General features: G+C 43.1%; 1 protein-coding gene across 3 annotated transcripts in view; it reads left to right on the top strand.

Moving 5' to 3' along the window:
- The window catches only part of LOC118365935 (dedicator of cytokinesis protein 4-like), a 151051-nt gene extending 128654 nt beyond the window's left edge, over nucleotides 1–22397 (top strand). For 2 of the 3 annotated variants that reach the window (XM_052491883.1, XM_052491882.1), the window contains 5 exons: nucleotides 4464–4573; nucleotides 4800–4872; nucleotides 6542–6661; nucleotides 7868–7929; nucleotides 19866–22397. In XM_052491883.1, the coding sequence (XP_052347843.1) occupies nucleotides 4464–4573; nucleotides 4800–4872; nucleotides 6542–6661; nucleotides 7868–7929; nucleotides 19866–20333 (833 nt within the window). In that variant the 3' untranslated portion in view covers nucleotides 20334–22397. The remainder of the gene's footprint in view (nucleotides 1–4463; nucleotides 4574–4799; nucleotides 4873–6541; nucleotides 6662–7867; nucleotides 7930–19865) is intronic. The other variant, XM_052491884.1, reaches the window with a different exon arrangement.
- Nucleotides 22398–26996: the final 4599 nt, after the last annotated feature.

Raw genomic sequence — 26996 nt, 5'->3', positions numbered from 1 at the left:
GGGAACACTTCGTCAGAAGACCATGAACATTTCATGCATTCAAAAGAAACACCAAAGACTGGGTTGCTTACAGCTCCAACAGTGCAACCATGTATGAGCTGCCGTGTGTTCTCAACAGGCGCGTTAAGGCCCTCGTACCGCCTTCCACGTTGGTCAACACGTAGGACATTTGTGCGGTGCTTCTGCTTGTGGTCTAACATTTGATCCAAAGATGAAGGCAGAGACTATTTAATTGTATAATAGAAACAATCTTGAGGCAAGCAGCTGCAAGGGAGATCCTATCTCTGATTTCACGGGGATGAACTCCAAGAGTAAAATGTTACATGCCCCTTATACAAGTGGGAGGTGATGATACAATCATATAGTGTACGCAAGAGTTATTTAATGCAAGCAGCCGTTCCGGGAACACAATGGCCTTGTGTCAGAGTGCAGACATATCAGGACTCTATGAAAAGGCATAACAATCACAGTCCAACACAAGAACATATCCCCTTGAGAAGTTACAACCGCTCACCCCAAATTCTGCCACCACAATGACAATACTGCATATAATTGTGATAATGTACTGATAGGTGATTTAAATGGGATTTTATTTGAATATGCATGGCTTTTCGCTCCTTTTGTTTCCATAAGAGACATTCTAGGGGATGGCTCTCGGACATTAGCATAAGATGGAAACATCCGTGGGACGATTGTTTGTTCAATGTGTCAATGTGTTTGTACTTGTCCCTATCCAAAATCAACCAAACGACAAAAGAGATGAAAGAAAGAGTGAGAAGGAGAGAAATGTGATGTAGTTAGATTGGTGAAAACAAAGGATTGGTTGATTGAGAAATACAAGATGAAATGGAGAGACAAAGGACATCGTGAGAGGGCGAATTGTTGATTACGCCTGTGCACCCATAGAGAATGTCTCAAAGTCCTCTGAGAAGCTTTTAACCACAGCCAAGTTAGGGGGTTCTTTAGAGGATTGTGACTCATCTCATCTCCCCATCGCTCAGACACTCTCATGTGTTTCTGCCTGAGGCAGATCATACACAAAATAATATATGGAGAGATTTCTGGATGCCTATACACTCCTCTTGGCATCCTGTGCAACCAGAAGGACCCCTATAAAGCCACTGCCAGGACCATAAAGTGTTTAGAGAAGTACAGCAAACTGAACTGCCTGTAAGAAGCTCATCTCATTCCCATATGATTCCCAATCTAAAGCTAATTTCCATATAATGTGTAATGGAAAAGGATCTATGGGCAGCCAGTGAATGGCTGTAATCATTACTGTGTGTGTGTGTGTGTGTGTGTGTGTGTGTGTGTGTGTGTGTGTGTGTGTGTGTGTGTGTGTGTGTGTGTGTGAGTCAGTTTATCCCTGGAATGAGTGTCTCGTGCCACCACAGTGTGACAGCCAGCCCAGCAGGGCAGGTCTTTTATGTGCTGAGGTTAGTGAGGTGGAAACAGCCAGGGTGGAGGATGTGGAACAGGGAGCAGCTGTTGGTTGGTCGATAGTTGTTGACTACCAGCTTCTATGCTTGTTTATTTGTGTGTCTCGCTCGTCTAACAAGACCACCTTTTGAACTTGTTTTTTGTGTCATCATTGGTTTAACACCCATTCTCACACTCCCTCCCTCTTCCTTTCCCTCGGTCTCTCGCACTCTCTCCAATAAAACAAATAACACAACGCCTCTCCCCTATCTGATCTAGGTAACCCAGTTAAAGCATATTTATAATGTAACTTCATCGTACTGCTACGATTGGATAGAGCGAGGCCGTAACTCCACTCCTCCCATCTCCTTGCATCTCTCTCCATCACTCGTATCACTTGGAGCTGTTTACTTGCTATAAATGTGCATAATATCTAACAAGGAGTGTGAGGGTAGGAAGAAAGAGGAAACGACAATGCATGTTCTGTCGGAATGTCTCAAGTCTGCCCATTAGGCATTTTAAAACACTTCCCACTTCACTACTTCTCCTTATTATGACAAGCGTCTACTTCCTACTATTAACTGTCAGTTTAGGGATCCGATGGCTGCTGGTCAGATTAGCACACCCGTAAATAGCTAATGTTACACCGCAAGTCAGATGGCTCGTTGCTGAAAATGCTGCATGTTCAAAATGAGAACCAGCTAACACTAGCTAGCTACATTGGCTCTTAGCAAAGATAATGGATATGCTGACAAGAGACAGTACGTGTCTTCCGCCCTAACAATAATTGTCCACAAAGTGGCACGGTGGGCTGTGACTCCGAACTATCCTTTCTTTGGATTGGTGGATAAATCTCATAATTGTAATCATTTTTAGAATCTTCGATGAGGGTTGATTACACAACCGCCTGTATTCAATGGAGTGAGATGCTATGCTACTAGCCTCATGCCATGAATATGCATAGTTATATCAAGATAACTCCGATATAAAGTGTTTTTTTTCTCAAAGTTGCCAGAATGTCACGTGTCGTACTTTTATCAGTACACTCGTAAACACTTAAGCATTACGAAACATCAATTAGATCAAATTAACCTTATGTAGAAAAAAAGCCATACATGTTTTTGTTGACCAAATTCGACACTCATTGACCTCAATACAAAAACTTCCTTGCTTGGTGGGCAAAACAAAGATTAAAACGCCACCTGCTGGAGGGGGACAGATTTTCGGCCGAGTTTAGACTCTCTCTTCCTCTTCCTCTCTGCTATTAGCTCCAATCTGATATCTTAGCACCATGTTTATCTAGCCAGCTAACTAGCATAGTAGCTAATATAGCTAGCTAGCTAACATCACAGACGAAAGGGTTATTTTAATCGTCGCAAACTGGTCACATAGCTATCTGCTTAGCTAGCTTGCTTATTGCATGCTTCTCCGGGCATGTCGACACGAGCCTTTATTATTAGTGAATTAATTCATATTCACTAATACTAATATTTGCAACAGAAGTTCGATTTTGGTCACTTTGTCAATTCACCCATTTCTCAATACTGCACCTTTCTTTTGTAGAATGAGCTAACTTGCTGCTTCTGATTTTCTTCTGCATTGTGCAGTGCTCGTCGCTCAGGCAGTGAGTGTCGGGTGACATAGTCCCTCTACATAGCAAAGCTGCTGCTACCAGCAAAGCCAATAGAGAGAGGCTAGAAAAGGCCAACATCATCCCAATATATCAGTTCAGACGATTATTTGTCGTCCTCTAATATGTATTATAAACTGGGTAGTTCGAGCCCTGAATGCTGATTGGCTGACAGCCGTGGTATATCAGTCTGTAAACCATGGGTATTTATACTGCTCTAATTGCTTTGGTAACCAGTTTATTTAAGTGATAATGCCTGAGAAGCCGGTGTTTGGAGGAGATATTGGCAGGGGTGTTGTTAGGTCCGAGACAAAGTGGAACTGTGCCAATATATCCTCCAAACACCTGCTTCTCTGGCGGTTATCAACATATTCATATAATGATTGACATATTTTCATTACTTTATTTTGATGAATTTATTCATATAATTTCATCCTTCCACAAGATAATATTCCCGACACAAATCTAAGGTTGCTACCCGAGCCGGCAGGTCATTCGTTCTATTGGTTCGGTTACCAGAGACGCGACCCAGTCGTTCACTCTTTTTGTTCTGTATCTATGGACTCGACCCAGTCGTTCATTCTAAATGTTCCATTGCAATACTGGCTGGCAACATTCTTATCCCATGCTTGCTAGCTAGCCAACTACGACTAACTTACAGTCACGTCAAACAGTGCAGTCAGACAGAATAACAGTAGCTACATTTGTTTAAGCTGTTTTCTAGTGACATTTATTTGGATACATCCATAACAATGAGCTAATGAAGCATGATTTCGCCTGGCATAGAAAATGTGCTCTCTCGTTAGGACACGGTTCAGAGGAGCTAGCCAACGACACAGCTAACACAATAACTTCAAACTAAAGCTGGAAAGACTGCAAACTAGCTGCACTTAATTTTGTTTTACTTTTTTTCAATTGACATTTCTTTGTATATATCCATAAAAATGATTCATGAAACGCTGCGTCTCTCTCTCTCGTCCCGTTGCAAATGTCGGAGAGACAGACCGCAAGCTTTATACAAATCTCCGCTATTGAAAACTAAATGTTAGTCCAAAAGAAATGTGAGATAATGTCTAGATGCTTTTTATAGTGGTGATCAGGTTGATAAATTGCCTGGCTGGGCTGATGAGACAGTGGATTGCGCAGTCAGATGGAACAGAGTAAAATAGACATTTTAACATCATAGATTTAGCCGGTGGTAACTTGTGGAATATGGCCAATATACCACACCCCCTCGTGCCTTATTGCTTAAGTAATGTTTGTATCCATGTAAGACTGTAATGTCTTTGATAATGTTTTAAAATGAATGTATATGTTAAAGTATTTTTCTTTATGAGTTGGACCCCAGGAAGACTAGCTGTTGCCAATAAAATCTACATCTAAATCTCTCCCCTCTCGTCACCTCTCCCTCCAGGTTCTCCCCAGCTGCAGGACAAACACAAGCATTCCAGAGAGAACTCCTGCCTCTCTTCCAGGGAGAGACCCGTCAGTGCCATCTACCCCAATCCCCTGGACCCTGCACAGGTGAACACACACGGACAAATCAATAGACAAAGTATAGTTCTAATACCTTTTATTAACATCTCTGCAGTTTGAACCCAAAGAGCTGTTCAGCAAGCATGAAATGTCACTCACAGTATGGATTTCTCAAAGTTAAGACTAAACCTGAACTCCACAAAGTCAAGATATCTTACTTTCCTTTATGGATTTTGCAGCTTCAGTATTGTGCTGTCTTGTTTGATTTTTCTAGAGGGCGACCCCTCATCAAATAGGTGACACCACACTACCCCGAAGTGATCCTAACCTTTCTGCACCAGACAAAGGTAAAACATGTCTCATTGTCTTGTGTGTCATCTCAGTCATGGTCTCCATCTCTCTTTCCAGTACATGAGTGTATATCAGCCCAAAATCATTATAACACCAAAGTATCCTTGCCTATGTGCCGTACCAAGACACTAGCGTGCTGCTAAACAGTCGCTTCTCATCCTCCAGTCAGTCAAAGAGATCATAGCTATGGTTGTCTGTCCGGACATGAGTGTAGTTGACAGACTGACCGGTGAGAGTGTGACAGACTTTGTCTGGAGAGTAGACATCTGCTTCAATGACAGCCTCTCCCCACGAGGTCTGTTCCCTCCCAGCTCCATCAGCATTCACAGGCAACAACAGACACGTGAGGAATCCCAAATGGCACCCTATTCCTTATAAAGTGCACTACATTTGACCAAGGGCCATGGGGCTCTGGGCCATTAGGGTGCCATTTGGGATACAGACACATTAAATTGATGCCTCTTATTTATTAATATCAGAATGTGTGAAAACATGTTTATTCCCCAAGGGTTGATGGGAAATGCCTTTTCAGAAGGCTATGCATATGTATAAATGCATATGTGTCTCAGTTTTTTTTATCCACAGATGTCCATTTTGTATATTTTGTATATTATATAAGCGCTTTATATTTTTAAATATTCCAGTGGGGCGGCATTTCAAATCTTGTTTGGAAGGGCCCTTGTGTAATTTAAAAAAGCTCCTCTGTTTGATTGCTTTCTGTGAACTTCACTGAAGGTTAGAGGTTCAGGGAAAATTAACTCATGAAATTAGTATTTTATAGAAAATATATTTTTTTAAACAATGTCAAAACCACAAGCACACAGCGGTGTGCCACTTGAAGGTGTATTCACTTAGCTCAAGTGGAAATGCACAAACCAGGCAAACCTGCTCTTTTACACCAGTTTGTGGAAGAATGAACTAAACACAGGAAGAGCACCTTCGTATTAACAGGAGAGAACAGGGAAGTGTTATTTACAGTGGGATTTCTCTCACTGCATTAACAGTACAGCAAGCGTTTAAGACCAACATGTATCAGTTGCATGATATTCAGTACATAAGAAGATTGAGGTGTGGGTGATTGTTAATAATAATAATTCATAATTTGGTGGGTGCTTGTATTTGTCCTATTTCACACATATATTAATTAGCGTGTATTAATTGGAAATTAATTTTTGCATATCCCACTCTCTCTGAGACACCCTCTGAGAGCGAGGTCACACCCCAGGTCTGCCATTCAACGGGGATCATGGAGCAATTAGGATTAAGTGCCTTGCTCAAGGGCACATTGACTCAAAAAAAATGATCCACCTTGTCTGGGATTCTAACTAGCAACCTTTCGGTTACTGGCCCAACTCTCTAACCGCTAGGCTATTTGCCACGCCAACAAATTTAAAGGTGCAGTCTGTCAATTTGCCATCTGACAATGCTTTATATTTAGGCTAAGAAAATCTTGAAATGTAGTAACTGTGTCATAAATCATCAGCTACAACAACAGACACTCATCCCTACCTCTGTTATTACATTTCCTGTTATCCACTATGATTACATTTCTAATATAGATCTAGATTCTGGTCTACATCATCTGCTGTGTTCTGATGTGTTGTGTTGTAACCCAATGAGCAGTGATTGATGCATGTCTGTCTATATGTTTGTACACCAACGTAGTGAGACCCACCTTCAGTAGCTGGAGTCTAGACAGTGTAAAAGAGGTCAACAACACACAGTTCTCTGACACTGTGGGAAAGTTGCTCTGTCCCCCTGTCCCTCCTAGGCCACCATACCCAGGTAAACCAATCAGAACACTCGACCAATGAGGAATGGCACTAATACTTTCCCCCATCTTTTGACACCTGGTGCTTCCACCTGCTCTCTACCAGGACCCGTTGTTACACTGTCAACTCTCTGCTATAAACTCAGCTGCTCTCTTCTGTTCCTCCTGGTTTGCTTCTATAAATAACTTCTCCTTCACGTGATGTATACATACTGTATAATACTGGTCTGTATTCTAGCCTGGGTTGCCTGTCTGTTTCTGCTCGAGCCAACGTGTTATTATCCTGCCAAAGGCAACAATCTAGCACTGTTGAGTACACAAATAGTGCAGTACCCAAGCGATTTATTCCTTCTTTGTTATTGTAAATAATAAATAAGTACAATTCTTAACTGAATTGCCTAGTTAAATGAAGGTTTAATAATTGACTATCTGACCAGCTTTGGTCCAGGAGAAAAATCCTGAAACAATCTATATGATTGTCTTTGATGATTCCAGCAGAATCCCAATGTACAAATAAATTGGTCGTCATAAATCTGTGAATCCTTTACTTTATGAATGTCTTTTATCTGAGGGGGAAACCAACAACAGCCTAGAGGATATATTTTTCCTCTGCTATGCGGCCTGCTACTCTATAATCGTAACTATATATAATAACTGTAACCAGTTAGACTCAACTATACTATAAGCTTGTATAGATGAGCGTTCTCATTCAGGGGTTCATTCGATCCCACAACAGCAAGCCTACACACATGCAAACAGACACATGCAGCGCACAAACACAAACACGCATACAAACACATGCAGCGCACACATACACAAACATATACACACAGTGCACACACAGACATACACACACGCAGTGCACACAACTCCCACTTCTCAAGCCCTGAGCTTGACACTTCCAGTAAACTTAAACTTATGTTATTATATTTTTTGAGCTATATATTTATTTTGTGATTCACTAGAGCAGACTTGTCCCCCTGTTGTGGCGTTGAATTGAGTGTTTTGCCCTCCAAAGAGCAGCATAGCAGCTGTTGGATGTATAAACAGTTTAGTGTTGACTAAGGACCCGCGGTTGTGCGATTTATTTGATTCATAGATGCCGAAGCCCTCAGCTGTGGAGGACTCACTCCAGTGTCCTTAAGTTGACTGGTCCAAAATGGTGGCAGGATTTAAACGTGCCCTCTTTTCTCTGTTTCTCTCTGGTTGACTGTCAACAGGCTCTTCAGCCAAGACCATAAGGTCGCAGTCCCCGGTCCCAACGTCCAGATCTCCACAAAAGGTTGGTATTGTGTGTGTGTGGTTGCATTTACAGTTGAAGTTTACATACACTTTGGTTGGAGTCATTGAAACTCGTTTTTCAACCACTGTACATTTCTTGTTAACAAACTGTAGTTTTGGCAAGTCGGTTAGGACATCTACTTTGTGCATGACGCAAGTCATTTTTCCAACAATTGTTTACAGACAGATTATTTCCCTTAAAATTCACTGTATCACAATTCCAGTGGGTCAGAAGTTTACATACTCTAAGTTGCCTTTAAACAGCTTGGAAAATTCCATAAAAGGATGTCTTGGCTTTGGAAGCTTCTGAAGCTTCTGAGGCTAATTTACATAATTTGAGCCAATTTGAGGTGTACCTGTGGATGTATTTCAAGGCCTACCTTTAAACTCAGTGCCTCTTTTCTTGACATCATGGGAAAATCAAAAGAATTCAGCCAAGACCTCAGGTTAAAAATTGTAGACCTCCACAAGTCTGGTTCATCCTTGGGAGCAATTTCCAAATGCCTGAAGGTACCACATTTATCTGTACAAACAATAGTTTGCAAGTATAAACACCATGGGACCACGCAGCCGTCATACCGCTCAGGAAGGAGACGCATTCTGTCTCCGAGAGATGAATGTAGTTTGGTGCGAAAAGTGCAAATCAATCCCAGAACAACAGCAAAGGCCTTGTGAAGATGCTGGAGGAAACGGGTACAAAAGTATCTATATCCACAGTAAAACGAGTCCTATATCGACATAACCTGAAAGGCCGCTCAGCAAGGAAGAAGTCACTGCTCCAAAACCGCCATAAAAAAGCCAGACTATGGTTTGCAACTGCACATGGGGACAAAGATTGTACTTTTTGGCGAAATGTCCTCTGGTCTGACGAAACAAAAATGGAACTGTTTGGCCATAATGACCATCGTTATGTTTGGAGGAAAAAGGTGGAGGCTTGCAAGCTGAAGAACACAATCCCATCCATGAAGCACGTGGCTGGCAGCATCATGTTTTGGGGGTGCTTTGCTGCAGGAGGGACTGGTACACTTTACCAAATAGATGGCATTATGAAGAGGAAAAGTACGTGAATTTATTGAAGGAACATCTCAAGACATCAGTCAGGAAGTTAAAGCTTGGTTGCAAATGGGTCTTCCAAATGGACAATGACTCCAAGCATTCTTCTAAAGTTGTGGCAAAATGGCTTAAGGACAACATAGTCAAGGTATTGGAGTGGCCATCACAAAGCCCTGACCTCAATCCTATAGAAAATGTGTGATTAGTACTGAAAAAGCATGTGCGAGCAAGGAGGCCTACAAACCTGACTCAGTTACACCAGCTCTGTCAGGAGGATTGGGCCAAAATTCACCCAACTTATTGTGGGAAGCTTGTGGAAGGCTACCCAAAACGTTTGACCCAAGTTAAACAATTGAAAGGCAATGCACCCAAATACTAATAGTGTATGTAAACTTCTGACCCACTGGGAATGTGATGAAAGAAATAATGAAATAAATGATTCTCTCTACTATTATTCTGACATTTCACAATCTTAAAATAAAGTGGTGATCCTAACTGACCTTATACAGGGAATTTTTACTAGGATTAAATGTCAGGATTTGTGAAAAACTGAGTTTAACCGTATTTGGCTAAGGTGTATGTAAACTTCCGACTTCAACTGTATGTGCCCTCTGGTGTATGTCTGATGATGCTAATCTGAGTGGACTGTGCACTACAAATAGGGTCAAGAGGACAGCATGGGATCAGAACCCAGAGTCCTTCATTCCAGCAGTAGATGACTCATTTGATCCTGTTTGCGTGCATGCTTGTCTGAATGTGTGTGGGTTTGCGTACGTACAGTGGGGAGTATTTGATACACTGCCGATTTTGCAGGTTTTCCTACTTACAAAGCATGTAGAGGTCTGTAATTTTTTATTATAGGTACACTTCAACTGTGACAGACGGAATCTAAAACAAAAATCCAGAATATAACATTGTATGATTTTTAAGTAATTAATTCGCATTTTATTGCATGACATAAGTATTTGATACATCAGAAAAGCAGAACTTGATATTTGGTACAGAAACCTTTGTTTGCAATTACAGATATCATACGTTTCCTGTAGATGTTGACCAGGTTTGCACACACTGCAGCAGGGATTTTGGCCCACTCCTCCATACAGACCTTCTCCAGATCCTTCAGGTTTCGGTACTGTTGCTGAGCAATACGGACTTTCAGCTCCCTCCAAAGATTTTCTATTGGGTTCAGGTCTGGAGACTGGCTAGGCCACCTTGAGATGCTTCTTACGGAGCCACTCCTTAGTTGCCCTGGCTGTGTGTTTCGAGTCGTTGTCATGCTGGAAGACCCAGCCACGACCCATCTTCAATGCTCTTACTGAGGGAAGGAGGTAGTTGGCCAAGATCTCATGATACATGGCCCCATCCATCCTCCCCTCAATACGGTGCAGTCGTCCTGACCCCTTTGCAGAAAAGCATCCCCAAAGAATGATGTTTCCACTTCCATGCTTCACGGTTGGGATGGTTTTCTTGGGGTTGTACTCATCCTTCTTCTTCCTCCAAACACGGCGAGTGGAGTTCATACCAAAAAGATAAATGTTTTTCTCATCAGACCACATTACCTTCTCCCATTCCTCCTCTTGATAATCCAGACGGTCATTGGCAAACTTCAGATGGGCCTGGACATGCGCTGGCTTGAGCAGGGGGATCTTGCGTGCGCTGCAGGATTTTAATCCATGACGGCGTAGTGTGTTACTAATGGTTTTCTTTGAGACTGTGGTCCCAGCTCTCTACAGGTCATTGACCACGTCCTGCCATGTTGTTCTGGGCTTATCCCTCACCTTCCTCATGATCATTGATGCCCCACGAGGTGAGATCTTGCATGGAGCCCCAGACCGAGAGTGATTGACCGTCCTCTTGAACTTCTTCCATTTTCTAATAATTGCGCCAACAGTTGTTGCCTTCTCACCAAGCAGCTTGCCTATTGTCCTGTAGCCCATCCCAGCCTTGTGCAGGTCTACAGTTTTATCCCTGATGTCCTTACACAGCTCTCTGGTCTTGGCCATTGTGGAGAGGTTGGAGTCTGTTTGATTGAGTGTGTGGACAGGTGTCTTTTTTACAGGTAACGAGTTCAAACAGGTGCACTGAATACAGGTAATGAGTGGAGAACAGGAGGGCTTCTTAAAGAAAAACTAACAGGTCTGTGAGAGTTGGAATTCTTACTGGTTGGTAGGTGATCAAATACTTATGTCATGCAATAAAATGTTCATTAATTACTTAAATCATACAATGTGATTTTTCTGGATTTTTGTTTTAGATTCCGTCTCTCACAGTTGAAGTGTACCTATGATTTTAAAAAATTACAGACCTCTACATGCTTTGTAAGTAGGAAAACCTGCAAAATCGGCAGTGTATCAAATACAGTGGGGCAAAAAAGTATTTAGTCAGCCACCAATTGTGCAACTTATCCCACTTAAAAAGATGAGAGTAATTTTCATCATAGGTACACTTCAACTATGACAGACAAAATAAGGAAAAAAATCCTGAAAATCACATTGTAGGATTTTTAATTAATTAATTTGCAAATTATGGTGGAAAATAAGTATTTGGTCACCTACAAACAAGCAAGATTTCTGGCTCTCACAGACCTGTAACTTCTTCTTTAGTGGTCCTTCTGTAGCTCAGTTGGTAGAGCATGGTGCTTGTAACGCCAGGGTAGTGGGTTCGATTCCCGGGATCACCCATACGTAGAATGTATGCACACATGACTGTAAGTCGCTTTGGATAAAAGCGTCTGCTAAATGGCATATATTATTCTTTAAGAGGCTCCTCTGGCCTCCACTCGTTACCTGTATTAATGGCACCTGTTTGAACTTGTTATCAGTATAAAAGACACCTGTCCACAACCTCAAACAGTCACACACCAAACTCCACTATGGCCAAGACCAAAGAGCTTTCAAAGGACACCAGAAAAAATTGTAGACTTGCACCAGGCTGGGAAGACTGAATCTGCAATAGGTAAGCAGCTTGGTTTGAAGAAATCAACTGTGGGAGCAATTATTAGGAATTGGAAGACATACAAGACCACTGATAATCTCCCTCGATCTGGGGCTCCACGCAAGATTTCACCCTGTGGGGTCAAAATGATCACAAGAACAGTGAGCAAAAATCCCAGAACTACACGGGGGGGCCTAGTGAATGACCTGCAGAGAGCTGGGACCAAAGTAACAAAGCCTACCATCAGTAACACACTACGCCACCAGGGACTCAAATCCTGCAGTGCCAGACGTGTCCCCCTGCTTAAGCCAGTGCATGTCCAGGCCCGTCTGAAGTTTGGTAGAGAGCATTTGGATGATCCAGAAGAAGATTGGGAGAATGTCATATGGTCAGATGAAACCAAAATAGAACTTTTTGGTAAAAACTCAACTTGTCGTGTTTGGAGGACAAAGAATGCTGAGTTGCATCCAAATAACACCATACCTACTGTGAAGCATGGGGGTGGAAACATCATGCTTTGGGGCTGTTTTTCTGCAAAGGGACCAGGACGACTGATCCGTGTAAAGGAAGAATGACTGGGGCCATGTATCGTGACATTTTGAGTGAAAACCTCCTTCCATCAGCAAAGGCATTGAATATGAAACATGGCTGGGTCTTTCAGTATGACAATGATCCCAAACACACTGCCCGGGCAATGGAGTGGCTTCGTAAGAAGCATTTCAAGGTCCTGGAGTGGCCTAGCCAGTCTCCAGATCTCAACCCCATAGAAAATCTTTGGAGGGAGTTGAAAGTCAGTGTTGCCCAGCAACAGCCCCAAAACATCACTGCTCTAGAGGAGATCTGCATGGAGGAATGGGCCAAAATACCATCAACAGTGTGTGAAAATCTCGTGAAGACTTACAGAAAATGTTTGACCTCTCATTGCCAACAAAGTGTATATAACAAAGTATTGAGAAACTTTTGTTATTGACCAAATACTTATTTTCCACCATAATTTGCTAATAAATTCATTCAAAATCCTACAATGTGATTTTCTAGATTTTTTTCCCCCTCATTTTGTCTGTCATAGTTGAAGTGTACCTATGATGAAAACTACAGGCCTCTCTCATCTTTTTAAGTGGGAGAACTTGCACAATTGGTGGCTGACTAAATACTTTTTTGCCCCACTGTTCTTGTTCTCCCCACTGTACATGCGTGCTTATATGTGGTACGTGGTGTATGTATTTTTGCACGTATGTGTCCATCTTTGAGTGTGTGGTTACTGGGCTGTGACAGATGACACTGATCCGGGTTGGCAATACAGTGGCCAGCCAGCCCAGCTAAACAGCATATTCTCCACTAAACCACTCACACTCACACACACACACACAATTTCACGAGTTTAAGTACCAGGCATTAACATGGGTTTACAATATTTATTGAGGAAATGGAATGGATGTTAGAATGATGATTCAGGAGGGGAATGAGAATGGACCGCATGAAGTCGAGGGCTGCAGATGAAGGATCCAAGGTGTGGACTCTGTAGGGTTTGGCTTTGAGTCTCAGGCAGACATCATCGCCAGGCCGTGGTAGACGGGCTGCTGTGGTGTTGGCAATCACTCCTAGGAGATCCTTGGAAGAACCTAAAAGATATGAGATAGAAGGTAGAGAAGGAGCAATGCAAAACTTCAAAAGGCTAGCAACACCACGCAACATGCACTGCAGAACAGAGAGGAGTCTGAGTAGCAGCTGATGCTTGCTGAGTTGCTAGGGAGCTGTGTTCAAGGCAACAGGTTAAAGTGTTGCATTCAAGTCTGGTCCTATCGCCTGAATTTTTGTTAATTCTTAACACCATAAAAAAAACTCCAGCTCCCTCTCGATGTACCCAGAGGAAGAGCCTCTTCATTACATATTCCTGAACCTGGTACAACTACATGTATTTATAGTTCTCTCAATATTTTATGGAACAACTGCCCTGTACCTTTGCTAGAATCCTTCATGGGTTGTGGGCTGGCTGCTGGTGAAGATATGGTGTTGAGGCCCAGGGATCTTTGTATGTACACTGCATTATCAAAAGTATGTGGACCCCTGCGTGTCGGACGTCTCATTCCAAGATCATGGGCATTTAATATGGAGTCGGTCCCCCCTTTGCTGCTATAACAGCCTCCACTCTTCTGGGAAGCTTTACACCATTCCAGCCGATGCTTGGGATTACGCGTGGTGATCTTAGGCTTGTTTGCGGCTACTCGGCCATGGAAACCCACTTCATGAAGCTCCTGACGAAACGTTATTGTGCTGACGTGTTGCTTCTAGAGGCAGTTTGGAACTCGGTATTGAGTGTTGCAAACGAGGACAGACATTTTTTTTGCCACTTTTTTCACCAGAACGGTGGTCCTGTTCTGTGAGCTTGTGGCCTACCACTTCAAGACTTAGCCGTTGTTGCTCCTAGACGTTTCCACTTTACAATAACAGCACTTTCATTTGACCAGGGCAGCTCTAGCAACATTTTTTTAAACTTGTTGGAAAGGTGGCATCCTATGACGGTGCCACGTTGAAAGTCACTCAGCTCTTCAGTAAGGCCATTCTACTGCCATTGTTTGTCTATGGAGATTGCATGGCTGTGTGCTACATTTTATACACCTGTCAGCAACAGGTGTGGCTGAAATAGACGAATCCACTGTACACATACTTTTGTGTTAGGGCTGTCCCCAGCTAAAAAAAAAAATATTGGTATATCTTCTTTCGACCAATTGATTGGTTAAAATGTTTAAATGTATTTTTCCATATATAGATAGACACACCCTATGTGTTTGAATAACATTAACTAGAAATGCACCGAGCTTGTCTGATGCTTCAAGCACCATGTTTGATTAAATAATTAAGACACACAAATGACTCAAGAAAGAGCCCCCCATGGTCATATGGTGTCTCTTTCTCCTCCCCCTACTGCAGAGAAAAGGCTCCACAGCACAACAAGTGTTTATTGTGCTGTCCATGCTGAAGCTGTAACATCATGTCAGCCATTTCGTTTTTTTTCTTGTTTCTGACTGAAAAGTTCTGTTACCGAAATTCCTAATTTATTTAACTATTTATGGTATAGGGGACGGTTGCGTCCCACTTGGGGGAAAAACAGGTAAAATGCAGCGCGGCAAATTTTAAAAAATGATATAAAAATCTAACTTTTATTAAATGACACATGTAAGATACTCAATTAAAGCTACACTCGTTGTGAATCCAGCCAACATGTCAGATCTTTAAAAGCTTTTCGGCTAAAGCATAAGAAGCTATTATCTGATGATAGCACAACGTCAACAAAGAGAGTAGGCGCTACACAAAACGCTGAAATAAAATATAAAACATGCATTACCTTTGACGAGCTTCTTTTGTTGGCACTCCAATATGTCCCATAAACATCACAATTGGTCCTTTTGTTTGATTAATTCCGTCCATATATATCCAAATGTCCATTTATTTGACGCGTTTGATCCAGAAAAAACAGCTTCCAAAAAACGCAACGTCACTACAAAATATTTCAAAAGTTGCCTATAAACTTTGCTTAAATATTTCAAACTACTTTTTGTAATACAACTTTAGGTGTTTTTAAACGTTAATAATCAATCAAATTGTAGATAGGGAAATCTGTTTTCAATACAGGAATTAAACAAACCATGCTCCTTTTTACGTCTTGCGCAACTCTCAATAGTGTAATGTTGTTCCTGGATGTGCTTCTTCTTCGTTGCACAAATGAACAACCTCAACCAAATTCCATAGACGGGTGACATCCAGTGGAAGCGGTAGGAACTGAAAACAGGTTCCTAAGAAATATCCCTTGGCAATGACAACTCAGGGAACAGTCTAAGGCAAAAAAATAAAAATAATTCTGAACAGTCAGTCCTCGGGGTTTTGCCTGCTACATAAGTTCTGTAATACTCAGACATGATTTAAACAGTTTTAGAAACTTCAGAGTGTTTTCTATCCACATCTACTAATAATATGCATTACTTAAATTCCTGGCATGAGTAGCAGGAAGTTGAAATTGGGCACGCTAAAAGTGAAAATGCTGCCCCCTATACCTTTTTTTCTCCCCAATTTCGTGGTATCCAATTGTTTTAGTAGCTACTATCTTGTCTCATCGCTACAACACCCGTACGGGCTCGGGAGAGACGAAGGTTGAAAGTCATGTGTCCTCCGATACACAACCCAACCAAGCCGCACTGCTTCTTAACACAGCACCATCCAACTCGGAAGCCAGCCGCACCAATGTGTCAGAGGAAACACTGTGCACCTGGCAACCTTGGTTAGCGCGCACTGCGCCCGGCCTGCCACAGGAGTCGCTGGTGCGCGATGAGACAAGGATATCCCTACCGGCCAAATCCTCCCTAACCCGGACGACGCTAGGCCAATTGTGCGTCGCCCCACGGACCTCCCGGTTGCGGCCAGATACGACAGAGCCTGGGCGCGAACCCAGAGTCTCTGATGGCACAGCTGGCGCTGCAGTACAGCGGCCTTTACCACTGCGCCACCCGGGAGGCCCTTGCCCCCTATACCTTAAGAGGTTAAACATGACATATTCCTTCATCCCGTTTTTACGTGAAACATGTTAGCATCTCATGCATGAGGCCAACAGGGTCTGACATATAGCCTATCATAATCACATCAATATATTGGTTATAACAAACTCCGAACACAATACGTGACGGCAAAAGGATGCGTAAGACGTGAAAAAGAAACTCCAAATGTGCAAATGTTTACTGGTTGCTCAGGAGGGAAACGGGAAGTCAGATCTGTTGAAGACATTTGACTTAGTTGTGGAAACTACGGGAGATCAAGAAAAGGGAGGGTATAGGAGCAAGCATTGCGTGAGTATGTGAACGAACGAAGGGTTGACTGACAAACAGGTACTGTTAGATTACAATATTTTTTTTCTGCCTGTTTGGAACAGTGTAAACAACACAAAATAATACATTCCAAGTAATACCAGTCTGTTCTAAAATGTTTTTTTTACAGGCCTTTATTGCACCATAGCAAAACAGACGAATCTGTGAAATTGCTTTATCCAACATTTCGCCGTTTCATGACGCTTGGTGCTCACGGAATCAGTAGGCTATTAAACGAACACTCAAACAGGCAACAGAAGCGAGATCTGTCTTATTTCTGTAGATAGAAACTCAGCAAAAAAAAGAAACATCCCTTTTTCAAGACCCTGTCTTTCAAAGATGATGAATAAAAATCCAAATAACTTCACAGATCTTCATTGTAAAGGGTTTAAACACTGTTTCCCATGATTGTTCAATGAACCATAAACAATTAATGAACATGCACCGTTCCAAAGATACTAACAGCTTACAGACGGTAGGCAATTAAGGTCAAAGTTATGAAAACTTAGGACAATAAAGAGGCCTTTCTACTGAAAAACACCAAAAGAAAATGCCCAGAGTCCCTGCTCATCTGCGTGAACATGCCTTAGGCATGCTGCAAGGAGACATGAGGACTGCAGATGTGGCCAGGGCAATAAATTGCAATGTCCGTACTGTGAGACGCCTAAGTCCTCGCCGTGGCAGACCACGTGTAACAACACCTGCATAGGTTCAGTACATCCAAACATCACACCTGCGGGACAGGTACAGCATGGCAACAACAACTGCCCGAGTTACACCAGGAACACACAATCCCTCCATCAGTGACTGTCTGCAATAGGCTGAGAGGGTCTGGACTGAGAGCTTGTAGGCCTGTTGTAAAAGGCAGGTCCTCACCAGACATCACCGGCAACAAAGTTGCCTATGGGCACAAACCCACCATCGCTGGACCAGACAGGACTGGCAAAAAGTGCTCTTCACTGACGAGTCTCGGTTTTGTCTCACCAGGGGTGATGGTCGGATTCGCGTTGATCATCGAAGTAATGAGCATTACACTGAGGCCTGTACTCTGGAGCAGGATCGATTTGGAGATGGAGGGTCCATCATGGTCTGGGGCGGTGTGTCACAGCATCATCGGATTGAGCTTGTTGTCATTGCAGGCAATCTCAAAGCTGTGCGTTACAGGGAAGACATCCTCCTCCCTCATGTTGTACCCTTCCTGCAGGCTCATCCTGACATGACCCTCCAGCATGACAATGCCACCAGCCATACTGTTCGTTCTGTGAGTGATTTCCTACAAGACAGGAATGTCAGTGTTCTTCCATGGTCAGCGAAGAGCCCGGATCTCAATCCCATTGAGCATGTCTGGGACCTGTTGGATCGAAGGGTGAGGGCTAGGGCCATTCCCCCCAGAAATGTCTGGGAACTTGCAGGTGCCTTGGTGGAAGAGTGGGGTAACATCTCACAACAAGAACTGGCAAATCTGGTGCAGTCCATGAGGAGGAGATGCACTGCAGTACTTAATGCAGCTTGGTGGCCACACCAGATACTGACTTTTACTTTTGCCATTGACCCCCCTTTGTTCAGGGACACATTATTCAATTTCTGTCAGTCACATTTCTGTGGAACTTGTTTATGTCTCAGTTGTTGAATCGTGTTATGTTCATACAAATACTTACACAAATTAAAGGTAGTTGACAGTGAGAGGACTTTAAAAATATATATATTATATGGATGATTTCCAAAGACATTCAACAGTTAGGCTACAGACCTAATTAAGTTGGGGTTTCCTCTCTCCTCACTTCTTATACAGTTAGGCTAAGGCAAGGGCTGTCTCCTCGTCTCTGCTACTGCGTCATCCACCGCAACTCCAATATGCTGGTTCATTTTGCTGTTATGCACATAGCAACATAGGGAATCATCTTGCACCATGAAAATATTTGTTAAAAATTGTGGCTACTTGACTAAAGAAAACTCGGTCGACCAACATCCTATCGTCCACACAATTGGCCAGACGACTAAATGGGGTCAGAGCTAATGTGTGCGTGTGTGCCTGACAATACCTGCCTGTGTGTGTGTGTGTGTGTGTGTGTGTCTATGGTGTGTGCATGTGCATCTCTTTCTGTTCTTCTGTTAATGCTGTTGAGTGTTCTGACAGTACTTTGAATGTCTGTGTGCTGTATGGTTTCCCTGTTGGTTGTCAGGCACTATTGAACCACAGTTGAATTATCTTCCCCCTCTAAGTCGTCTCATGTTCTCATCCACATTGGCTCTCGCCTGTCAGATAACTCTGCTAATGAGCCATTCATTATCTAGCACCAGTCTGCATGTGTCTAGGCAGTTTAGAAGGAGTGACATTTTAACAGGCTTTTACAAACCTGCATTGATGAAGTCTTGTTTTTTGTTAGACAATCAAATACAGTTCTTTGCACTGGCAGTTTTTTGTAAGTGAGGCACAAACAGCAGCACAAATACAACGCCGTGTGTGCGTGCGGGCGTGTGTGAGATAATGGGGCCTGTTGGCGGTCTGCTGTGGGGTCTTCTTTGATTGTACTGTGAGGGGCAGCTCAGCGCTCTAGGCCTTTGAGATATGTGGGGAATGTGAACATATCAACGAGCATTTAGCTTCAGTCTCGCTGAGCGAAGTTATATTCACGTAACTTCTCTCAACAAGACTGAAGCTAAATGCTCGTCACACTGACGTACTGTAGCGTACATAACAGATCAATTGTCCTCTCCACTGAATCCAATTAAGTGTAACAAGATATAACAGTATTTCCATGTCATTTCTCCGAAAACATTTTGACAACGTATTGGATTCCTCACGATGGAACTGCCGGATGTTGTGTTTCTCAGTCTCAGTACGCACTGACATATGATGAGGGGGGAAAAGCAGTGAGGCACTGTCACTTTGTCTGGTGTCTTTATGATTACGCTTCATAGGCTTTATTGTTCCTTTATGCTATACCTCATTAGGCTGTGAAGGACACGTGTGCAGTCTTAAGGAGATTCGTACCCTCTCTGTTTGAGCTATGGTGGTTGGTTCTCCGTTTCTGATTGGTTCTCTATTTCTGTTTGGTCCTCTGATGGTCTCTCTGTTTCTGTCTCTCCATAGAGTTCATTGCCACCCTTCACGCCCTCACCCACTGAGTGCCAGTCGGCTGGACTGGTGTCCAACTCGCCCGTCCTCTCTGGTAGCTATAGCAGCGGCATCTCCTCCATGAGTCGCTGCAGTGTGTCCGAGGCGTCGGGCACCGAGGCAACCACTGGAGACCACCCCGCCCACCAGGGGCCCACCATGCCCAATTCGGTCTCCTCGGGCTCGGACGAGCTCATCCGCCGCGAGAACAAGACGCCGCCGCCCTACAGTGTGTACGAGCGCACCAACCCTCGTCGGCCGGTTCCCCTGCCTCACAGTCTCTCCATCCCTCCCAGTGTGGATCCCCCGGCTCTGCCACCCAAGCCCCACCAGCAACGCACTAGCAGCATGAAGCTGGTCCCAGCATCGGACCCTCGCAGGGCCGACGGGGTGCCCCACGTCCCCAGACCCAGACCTCTCCCCAGGAAGGTCTCCCAGCTATAGGCTGGGTGAGGACCTACAACCCTAGTGGGTTGATGGGTGACACCACTGGCGCGTTTTGCACTTTTTAACACTGTCTTCTCTTCAGTTTGGTAATCCCAGGCTCTGCCCAAGACAGACTCACGACTCTTGAGTCTGTCTCATTGTGAAGATCTTTTTTTCGAAAGGGCTTTGCATTGACTGACGTTGTCATTCCGCACTTTTAGCTCCAGTACAGTAGGTAAATTGCGGTAAATTGCTACGTTTATCAGAAGAGAAATGAACACAACAAACTTAGGCGTTGATTTTTAGATTTTTGATAGATGTAATAGTCCCCATATGTATATATTGGTTATATATAAGAAGTGTTTTGCCTTAAGTATTGGAAAGAGTCTTCTATCCATGAGTCTTGCACGTTTTTCAAGTACACTGTACTTTTCTATATGGCTGACAGGTGCTAGAGGCCTCATGCATATGCATTTCAGTTTATGGTAGTAGCTGAGGGTGTGTTCACATACATCCACGTGGTACCGGAAACAGGAAGCAGAGATTTACCTATTTGGCCATTTTGTTTCATTGTCATGACCATTTGAAAAATACTGTAAAGCTAAAATCAGTGCCCCGGTTTTATTCTTGGTCGGTAATAGAACATCCCTTTCTCGTAGGAATGGAGAATTTGTGGTCGTAACAAGTCACTCAGAAATACACCCCCTTCGTGAGGGTTCTTCAAACTCTACTCTAAGACATAAAGAGCTCCTTCTGTCTTTGAAATCCCCTTTTTGGCCAATGCACATAGTTCTTTCATTTGACGTGCCACTAAATTGTATGTCGTTCTAAGTAAATAAACTGGAGGCCATTACTGTCAGAAGGGGCCAGAGATGTGGACACACCCTAACCCTCCTGCATGAAGTGTAGTATGTATGTGGTGGTGGTGGATCTTTGGGGTTGACCAAGTATTGTGCCAAAGGACGATGTACTGTATGTATGCTGTAATGGCAAAGTAGGAATCCTGAACCTGGAAACACTCCATTGATTAGCCAAGCTGATCTTCTACTAGCCCACAATGAAAACAACCGACTTTTGAGACCAATCCAGTTATTAAGATGAAAAGTCATTGTGGAGGGGGGTATAAAAATGGCAACTGTTACAAGTAACGAATGGTTATATGATATTAGCACAAATGAGATTGACTACGTTAGCAGTGGTTGCATTACCAAGGACTCCAACTCTTAAAATGTTAACCCCTGACCACAATGGGCATTTGAAGTGCAGTATGTATTGTAGAAAATATGTCCTCTATTTGCCGCTCAGTGAATTGCCAGCAACTCGTACACACACACACACACACACACACACACACACACACACACACACACACACACACACACACACACACACACACACACACACGAGGGCTGCCGTTCTATTATTTTTTAGAATCTTTTTCGAAAACCTTTTCAACTATTCATTGTATAGTCACGCTTGTACAGTACAGCCAAGTTAGTTTGAGGTGTTCTCTCTGTGTTTGACATACAGTACGTGGTGGACAGAGTGTACTGGTATGAGTCCTACGGTGTCTAGGCAGTCTTCACGTCAGGTGGTTTCCTGTCAGTGTTTTATGAAGAGAAGACAACACTGTTTTTGTAATAAAAAGCTTTTTTTTTTATTGCACGAAATATTGATCACTTAATTCAGTACAACGGTTTTCACAATTAACTTGGGTATGTTTCACTTTTCTATGGTTAATTTCCTTTTTAATTTGTTGCAAATTTTTTTTCTCCATCAAATGTTCACATGAATCAGTACTTGAGAAATTGTAAATTATATAATGATGAGATTGTTGTACGTATGCCAAATATACTACCTTTGTGTATTACTATTATTGTAAATATTGTGTTTTTAACAAAATGTAGCTAATACACATTTACAGCTTTGAATGTTGGAACAGCAAATTATTGTTATAAATGTCACAAAAAAATTGTGTTTTAGTGAGTGTAGAAGTCTATAGAGTAATGCATATCTACACCTACAGTAAAACATTTACATGCTCAATAAACTGCCCTATGTAATAAAACGTGTTTTGCTCAAGCATACTTTTAAATCATTCCCAGCTCTAACCTGTTTAAAGACAATCCATCGATAGGTCCTTCTATAATAGTTGCACTGTACAGTACATGTGTCCAGCCATGTTTGCTCAATTGTTAAAGTGATCTTCTGTGTACTCTAACGTTACGTGATTCAGGATCAGCTTCGTGTCATCAAAGTCATTCCCACACAAATTCAACGATAGTCACCTACTGTCGGCGCTCATGATGATGTAATTGTTTATGAGGAACTGGTGCGTGATCAGGTAAGACGATGTGCGCGCATGGGGGAAATATTCCTTTAAAACCGAACACATCTAATGAATGTCTCCTCTTTAGTCTGCTAGGTGGGTGGGGTGGGCCGGGATGATGGCACTCTTCATAACGTCACATCACCGCCAAGAGGAGTACCCTCCACCGGATCAGATAGACGTAGTAATACAGTAATTGTGTCTGAGGCTGGTAATTTGACAGTGTTTAATCGTGTCAGAAATGAATTTCCTCTAATCCTGAAGACTTCTCGGAAGAGAGAACACGTATCGGGGTACCGGAGGAGCGATTAACGTGCCTCCGTTCTGGAACCCAGGAGAATGGGTTGTCAGTCCAACCCTCAATGGGCTTGTCAATCATCCTCACATTCAGCTTTCACTTGCAGGAAGGAAGCTGTGTTTAATTCATGGACTGAAAAACTGTCTCAGCAGGGTCGGGGGAAGGGTTTAATCATTATGTACAAAACCTTTTTTGCGGATGCAAAAACTAGACATCCTGTGTTTAAGTGAAAATAGCTTCATTCTAACTGAGCTGATAGCTCGAAGGCAAGACTGCAAATTATATTTAAATGTTAACTTGTGTGGCTTCCAATAATCACTATAACATAACACCCATACATTTGAACAATACATCATTCAAACTGTGGTCTAACTCTGCAGAACAATTTATCCGAGTTATTTGGATGCTAAACATCCGAGATTTGAAAAGTGTTCCATGGGTGCTAAAAATGAATTAGCGAGGGAAGGCAGGTTTTAATTTAACCTTGCCTCGGGCACATTTTGAATAGCACACAACTCGAGAGAAGCCCTTGGTGTTTTTCTCTCTGTGCTAAATCTCCCTGGGATAAGAAAGCTGGAGCAATTCGACGGTGCACTGAGATCCGGCGTTTCAGAGAGGAGGGAATTTTCAAAAGAACCTCTGAATAATTGATCTGCTTTTTATCCGTCTTATTTTCTATATCAACTTTGCTGTGCTCCTGGCTTATGGGGATTTACCTGACAGCTTCAAGTGCTCTCTTTTTTTTTTCATTACAGTGGTTACATTTTTAGTATGTGTTGTTCTCAGTGGAAGAGTATTGTCTCCACTATGTAGGGATTTACCTGGCAGTTTCAAAGGGTTCGGCTGTTAAGGACGTGTGTGTGTGTGTGTGTGTGTGTGTGTGTGTGTGTGTGTGTGTGTGTGTGTGTGTGTGTGTGTGTGTGTGTGTGAGAGAGAGGGGACTATCAGTTTGTGACTTACTCGTCCAGATAAATGAATGTTTGTGCATAGAGGGGCTTCGCTGAAATGGCCAATGCAATTATAAAGGCATTACTTGTCGATATTGAGTACACAATACCAACACGCCTGCTAAAGAGTCCATACCGTAGTCCTGGAGAACTAGTGAAGGTCTTCGATTAGATCATACAGAATTGGCAACCATGGGAATCCGATGGGAGTCCTGTGCAGTGCTTCGTACAGCACAAGGACTACGCTAAATGGACTTTGATTGGTAAATGACCAGTAAAAACAGCCCAAAGGAATGGTCGTCTTGGGAAAAGGACACGTGTTGAAGGGCACTGTTAACTACCTCGGTCTGTACTGGTCGGGACTAGTTTCTTAGCATGCCTTTGAGTTTCCTTCCTGCATGGTTGATTATTTGAGCGTTTTGTGCAAGATCAATAGCAAGGTGTGGGCCGAGGAGTGTTTACGTCTTCAGTTCACTACAGATGGGGTCATGCCATCGCTCTCTTGTATTATTCAGACACTGCTATTTGTTACCAAAGGACCGACACAGACAGAGAAGTGGCTTGAGGTAGATTATAGTACAGAGGTTAACAGCCCTGGATGTGCAATGCTCATCACTACTGCATGGTGAGAGGTGTCGCACTCTCCACCGAGCACTTGAACTTGTACTTTTGTCTCACTCCCCATCCTCATCACTTACTCATTGTCCAAGGTCACCAGACTAGAGGCCCTGTTTACCCTGCTCCAATACCCACAGAGGACCCTCCTCTCTGGCCCTCTTGACACCAGCTCCACCCCCTGTGCTGCTGAGCTGCTCCAGAGGGACCCCTTTATCTGGAGCTCAACACTGCCAAAACACATCTCTCTCTTCTCTTTCTCTGATGATTACCTTAGTTCTGCCTGAGTGACCTTGCTACAGCGATGCGCAGATGAATAAACATGAGCCCGATGAAGCCCGGTCGGGGATTACAAAGGTACGCATACGGCACCTCCACCTAAACACTAATAAAGTGTAGAGCACAGAGTCACTAGCTGTAACGTCACACACTCATTAACTTAACCAATCAGGATTAGACCCACCCGTTGTAGAATAAAGTGTAGAGCACAGAGTCACTAGCTGTAACGTCACACACTCATTCACTTAACCAATCAGGATTAGACCCACCCCTTGTATAATAAGGTGTAGAGCACAGAGTCACTGCTGTAATGTCAAACACTCATTAACTTAACCAATCATTTACAGGAGGAGCTGTCAGACACTGTAAGGTGTCACGACTTTAAAAGCCATACTATAAAATATATTCGTAAAACGAATCAACCATTGAATACACGTTTATGGTTTAGACTGAAGTTAGAGTTATAGTAGGGACTAAATGCTTTAGTGAAGTGACTGAAAGCTTGAAAAACAATATTTCAAAGGCCGGATGAACGCAAACAAACTGTGTGTCGTCAAAAGCAGGATGCAGAAGAGAAACGCTTTCACATTTTTCCCAACTCCATCTCACTTCTGATATTGCATTTTGATTGAAGATGTGGCAGAGGCATGTGTTGTTTGAGTAGGGAGGGATGGCTGCTGTGGACCAGGATATTTGAAAGGCTCTGGTGGGAGTGACATACTGCTTGGGTACACATGGTTTGATTTTTAGTGTGAAAAGGACTTGACTGCTCTGAGGGCTTCGGTGAGCTTTTCCATGAGTGATCATTTTGTCCTTCACAAGGCTCAGGGGGGGCCTTCACAAAGCATTCTTATGGATTTATTTTCTGGTTGTGTCATAAGATTGTATGTGGTGGGAATCATGACGACTGTTTCTCATTCCTCTCCCTACAGTTCTCCTCTATTAACGTTCTATCCTGTTTCGATGGGTCTAAAGGCAGTAAAAATATTTGAAAACACCACAGTAACACTGTAGCACTCCGGTACAGTGTATTATATGGGACACTACTGGTAGCCACCCACCCTACCGGTAATTCAAACAATTTTAATTGTTTCTGGTGGTTTCTGAGCTGATTAGAATATCACGCGGTGCACATTAGCCATGGTGGCAGACTGGCAGGCTTGGCATAACCCATTGGCCTTCTAGACTGAATGGATTTCGTTGGACTTCTTTTGAACAACCTTTGAGTGATTCCTCATGGAACTAGAATAAAAATGGTAAAAAACATGATTTTGGGGATTTTTAAATTACTGTAGTCCATAGAAGGGTCCTTTTGGAGGAAGGGATGACATATATTTGAGATTTCTATCTATCAGCATAGTTGAGCAATGATTTATGGATGTTGGAATATCGTAACAGTATGGCCTTACCCAGGCCTCCGTTAAGACCTCAAAGGGTTTCATCTCCAAAGCAAAAACTAAAGCAAATGTTGGTGTCATATGAAGCTTCACCGTTTGCTCTGAGGTATTTTGATATAATTTAAACATGTCTTACATTCAGGGCCTCCCGTCCCGGGTGGCGCTGTGGTCTAGGGCACTGTGCCACCAGAGATTCTGGGTTCGCCCCTAGGCTCTGTCGCTGCCAGCCGCGACCGGGAGGTCTGTTGGGCGATGCACAATTGGCCTAGCGTCGCCCGGGTTAGGGAGGGTTTGGCTGGTAGGGATGTCCTTGTCTCATCGCGCACCAGCGCAGTGCGCCCTAACCAGGTCGCCAGATGCACAGTTTCCACTGACACATTGGTGCGGATGGCTTCCGGGTTGGATGCACGCTGTGTTAAAGAAGCAGTGCGGCTTGGTTGGGTTGTGTTTCGGAGGCTCTCCCGAGGCCGTATGGGAGTTGGCAGGATGAGACAAGATAGTAATTACTAACAATTGGATACCACTGAATTGGGGAGAAAAGGGGGTAAAATAAATTTAAAAAATAAAAATGTCTTACATTCATCTATGAATATAAAAAAAAGACATAAACATGCATATTGAAAATACTCAGTTTTTATATGTAACCATACTGGTCATAAGGTTTGAGAGTGGGATCTCTGCTAGTTTTAAACGTACGGCCCGTTTTATACAGATAAATTGGCATAGTAGGCATAGCAACCAGCCCTTATTTTAATTGCACATCCTGCAAATGTCCAGCAGAGGGCGACCATTTTGAATCCATTTTCACATTCACTA

Source organism: Oncorhynchus keta, chromosome 33 (genome assembly GCF_023373465.1).
Source record: "Oncorhynchus keta strain PuntledgeMale-10-30-2019 chromosome 33, Oket_V2, whole genome shotgun sequence".
Lineage (NCBI taxonomy): Eukaryota > Metazoa > Chordata > Actinopteri > Salmoniformes > Salmonidae > Oncorhynchus > Oncorhynchus keta.
This window is presented reverse-complemented; position numbering and strand designations above follow the sequence as displayed.